Genomic DNA, 3570 nt, shown 5'->3' with positions numbered 1-3570 from the left:
ATATTGGCTGGATCATCTCTAATTCACCTGAACTTTTCAGTGGCATGCTGAAGATACGGATTGGGTCAGTCATGTGACTACTGTTCTTTCTACTAGCATTGCAGGGGTACATACTTATTTCAAAAGAGATAGTTGCTACATTGAAAAATGGTTTACATAAAATGATGAAGCAAAACTTTTTATACTTCAATTTGACATGTCTAGGAAGCCTGCTTTAAATTAGTGTTGCAAAAATTGGCACACAACTAATTCAGATTTGCCAGTCAACAGGGTAAATTAGGGGAGGGGCAGTCCTTGTAATAGCCCATTTGAAGCTTTCCTACAGCTGAATCAGTGAACTATAGGATTTTTCAAAGCTTCAACCCTATCATGTTAGAGTTTTAGAACCAAAACAGTACTGTGGGGTTAGATGCACTCTGTACAGCAACTGAGCAGTGGCAAGGGTGCTGCCTCCAGGTCACCCTGTCCTACCAGCAGCTAACTTGCTTTCTCTAGTTTATAGTAAGTGCTCAGCTCATAATACAGACTTGTCTATCTACATCAGTCTTAAAAGTCTGGCAGCCATGAGCAACAGAATCCTTGGAAACAGTGTTTCAACATGCTTAAACTATTTCTTGTCAGAATTTCAGCATAATAAGCTGCCTAGAAGGTAACTTTAATTCTTTAGAGTGTTTGTAATGGGGAGTTCAGGAAATAAAAGGCTTCTGCAGTTCAAATGTATTTACCATTACAGCTTTTCTTAAACTAGTTTGAGGCACCCAGGTATACTTGTGATACTCAGTGGATCTGAATGTCTGATATCTGGTATAATTAAGATAGTGTTCCAGAGCAGTTCTCTACACAAAAATATTTAATTGCCATGGTAAAGAAAAACCTAATTTATCCTGTAAGGTTACTAAAAATATCTAAACAACACCCACCCACCCACTGAACTCCCCCAAAAAGAATAGTAATCCCTATTACAGACACACACACTTCTTGACTGTCCATCAGCTACACAGCTGTCCAATTCTGTACTGAATTGGTTAGGCTAAGTTATACGTAGCTTAGCAAGTTTAAGGCATAATTTACCTCCTGGATTGTTCTGTTTAGTTCTTTGATGAGGTGACCTACAAACAGCCTGTACTGGAGCGTTATCATATTCCATGGTATCTGCATTTACTTAGCTATCTGCAGAAATTCATCACTTTTTCACATTTAGGAAGAGACAGATGCATTTGAATAAGCACTTCTTCGAAGATGCCAGGTGCTACTGACTGAGATTTACTGAATTAGTGAGCATGATTTAAAATTAGAACTTAGGTTTTCTCTTTGAAAAAAATATGGAGGATCTAGCATTTCAGCACTGGAGGTAGATACCAGCATTGTTTTCTCTAGTACACAAGGTTCATCCTTCCACTTTAGCAGTACATTCTAGTCATCATAAAAACAAAACCTTTTCAAATTACCTGTATTACATTTAACTGCAAATACATTTATCCTCTTGCACTTAAATACTTTTTCACTCCCCTCTACAGATCCATGTTCATCCTCTTTCCTCTCCTTCCTTATTCCCTGTAGCTAATTCTTTTTTGCAATTTTTTTTTCTTTCTTCCAAGGTTAATGCTAGAGATTCAATTTCCTTTATTTCAGTGTTATCACCCACTCCAGTGAGCAAAATTAAACTCCTCACAGAAACACCATTCCAGTTTGATAATGCTTTGATTTAGTGTCTTGTTATTGATTTGTTTTCAGGGTTTCATGTTGAAATAGATCAAGTTCCTGACAGCCCTATTACTATAAAAAGTTCCAACCAACTGACTTCTATCCACCTCTTTATCAGTGAAGAGTTGGGTAGGAGGTCCACTCTACTTTGCTGTGCTTTGTAGGCTACTGCAAAGAGAAAATACTAGTGGAATGACTTCCACTCAGCTACATTTGAGTCATTAGTGAAAAAAAACCTAATTCCTAAGCTAGTTGTGTTTGTTAGTCTTAGTAACAAGAGGAGACTATTCACCCACTGAAATAACAGATGTGTTCTGGATAATGTAACACATCCATACTGCCTAACTTTCTCTTGTATCTTGCACCTTCCATGGAGGGTCCTCAAAACCTCAAATGTAAAGCAGCACTTCCAAGATGTCAGGTCAACTGATTCAGTTTGTGTACTTTCTAAGAATCCTTCAGAAAAGATTGTGTCTTGACTTACATAAACAAAAGCATTCTGTGCCTTGTAGGCTATATAATTAAATGCCTGTGGAATGTGGCTGTGCTGATGACAAGGTAACTCTCTTAGGAATACTTTGCATTTTATGATAAAGAGAGCAGGCTCTTTCATGCTACCCAGACTTGATCAGGTGTTAGATGATGGACTGAAGAAAATCTAGTTAAGTTGCTTTTCCTTTCTGATACTAATATCTGCTTGAACAGAAGCAATGTAAATGGTAAGAAATTGATCTCCATGCTCAGTTATCTTGCTTCAGATGTATCTATACATTATTTCATCTTTGATGTTATATTAGAGGTTGTAGCTCTTTTTATATGATGTGCAGAATAAAATTCAGCTTATTCAATAATTTGCAAAGTTCTGCCTCTCTGATACCTAAGGCTGTAAAATTCTTCACTGTTGCCACATTTTTAATCAAATATTTTCAAAAGGCAGTTGCAAAAGAAAAAAAAGTTGTGATAGGCTGGAAAAGAGAAATTTCAAAGGCTCACACTGCAACTAAGCCTTGAAGTCTTTTTAAATTAAAAACATATAAAAGTATTTTATGAATCTCATCAGCAAAATGTAAATACTGTCAGAGCATAATTTTGAGTTGAAATTTTAACATCAAAAGGCAGGTAAATGTTTGTCTTAATGAACAAGGGACATAGGGGAATATGTGGTCAAATATATCTTTGCTATGAAAAGCATCCTTCAGAACCCATGCATGATCCCTTTCAGTCTGTGTCATATTGCAAACAAGCACAAAATCTGAGTAAATGCCACAATACAGTAAGAGTAATAGAATATTTGATGTTTTATGCATGTCCTGACAGCCAAATAACAGGATCATGTGCAATTTTTATGTGCTACTTTATTGAACTAATTTTTCTTCTTTGGAAACTTGGTATTCAGTTAATAAATGTATTCCTCTTTTTACTTCAGATGGATTATCCATGCTATGAAGTATGAATTGAAATTCCGTGCTGGGGATATGCCAGCCAAGGACTTGTACCAGATGTCCCCTAGTGAAGTGAAGCAGCTTCTGCTGGATGTTCTTCAGACACAGCAGCAGGGGAGGTAATGAGATGTGAGGTTTTGTGCCACCTGTTTTTAACCACAATAGGTTTTTCAAGTAATTTTCATTTCTGAACTACTTGGATTACATCTGAAATGACCAGACATCTGCAGTCAGTAACATCCTTAGGTAAAAGCAGCAAAAATGTGCTTTTTCATTCTTTCATGTGTGTCTGGGTTCCACAATTGTTCAGCTTATATTGCATTTTCCCTTTTTATTTTTATCTTTGTGTAAGTCTTACTTTCCAGTAGTAATCTCTATACTTGGGCAGTAATGTGAAGCATTGCATTCTTTGATATAGGGAAAG

The 3570-nt window shown here is 36.5% G+C and overlaps 1 protein-coding gene across 2 annotated transcripts in view; it reads left to right on the top strand.

Moving 5' to 3' along the window:
- PHKB (phosphorylase kinase, beta) overlaps positions 1-3570 on the top strand; it is a 62920-nt gene that overhangs the window by 51928 nt on the left and 7422 nt on the right. For both annotated transcript variants that reach the window (XM_009997457.1, XM_009997458.1), the window contains exons 27-28: positions 1-64; positions 3131-3265. The exon at positions 1-64 is cut by the window's left edge and continues 16 nt beyond it. In XM_009997457.1, the coding sequence (XP_009995759.1) occupies positions 1-64; positions 3131-3265 (199 nt within the window). The remainder of the gene's footprint in view (positions 65-3130; positions 3266-3570) is intronic.

Source organism: Chaetura pelagica, unplaced genomic scaffold (genome assembly GCF_000747805.2).
Source record: "Chaetura pelagica isolate M959 unplaced genomic scaffold, ChaPel_1.0 scaffold425, whole genome shotgun sequence".
NCBI classification, from domain to species: domain Eukaryota; kingdom Metazoa; phylum Chordata; class Aves; order Apodiformes; family Apodidae; genus Chaetura; species Chaetura pelagica.
Note: the sequence above shows the minus strand (reverse complement) of the source record. Positions and strands in the feature narration are given on the sequence as shown.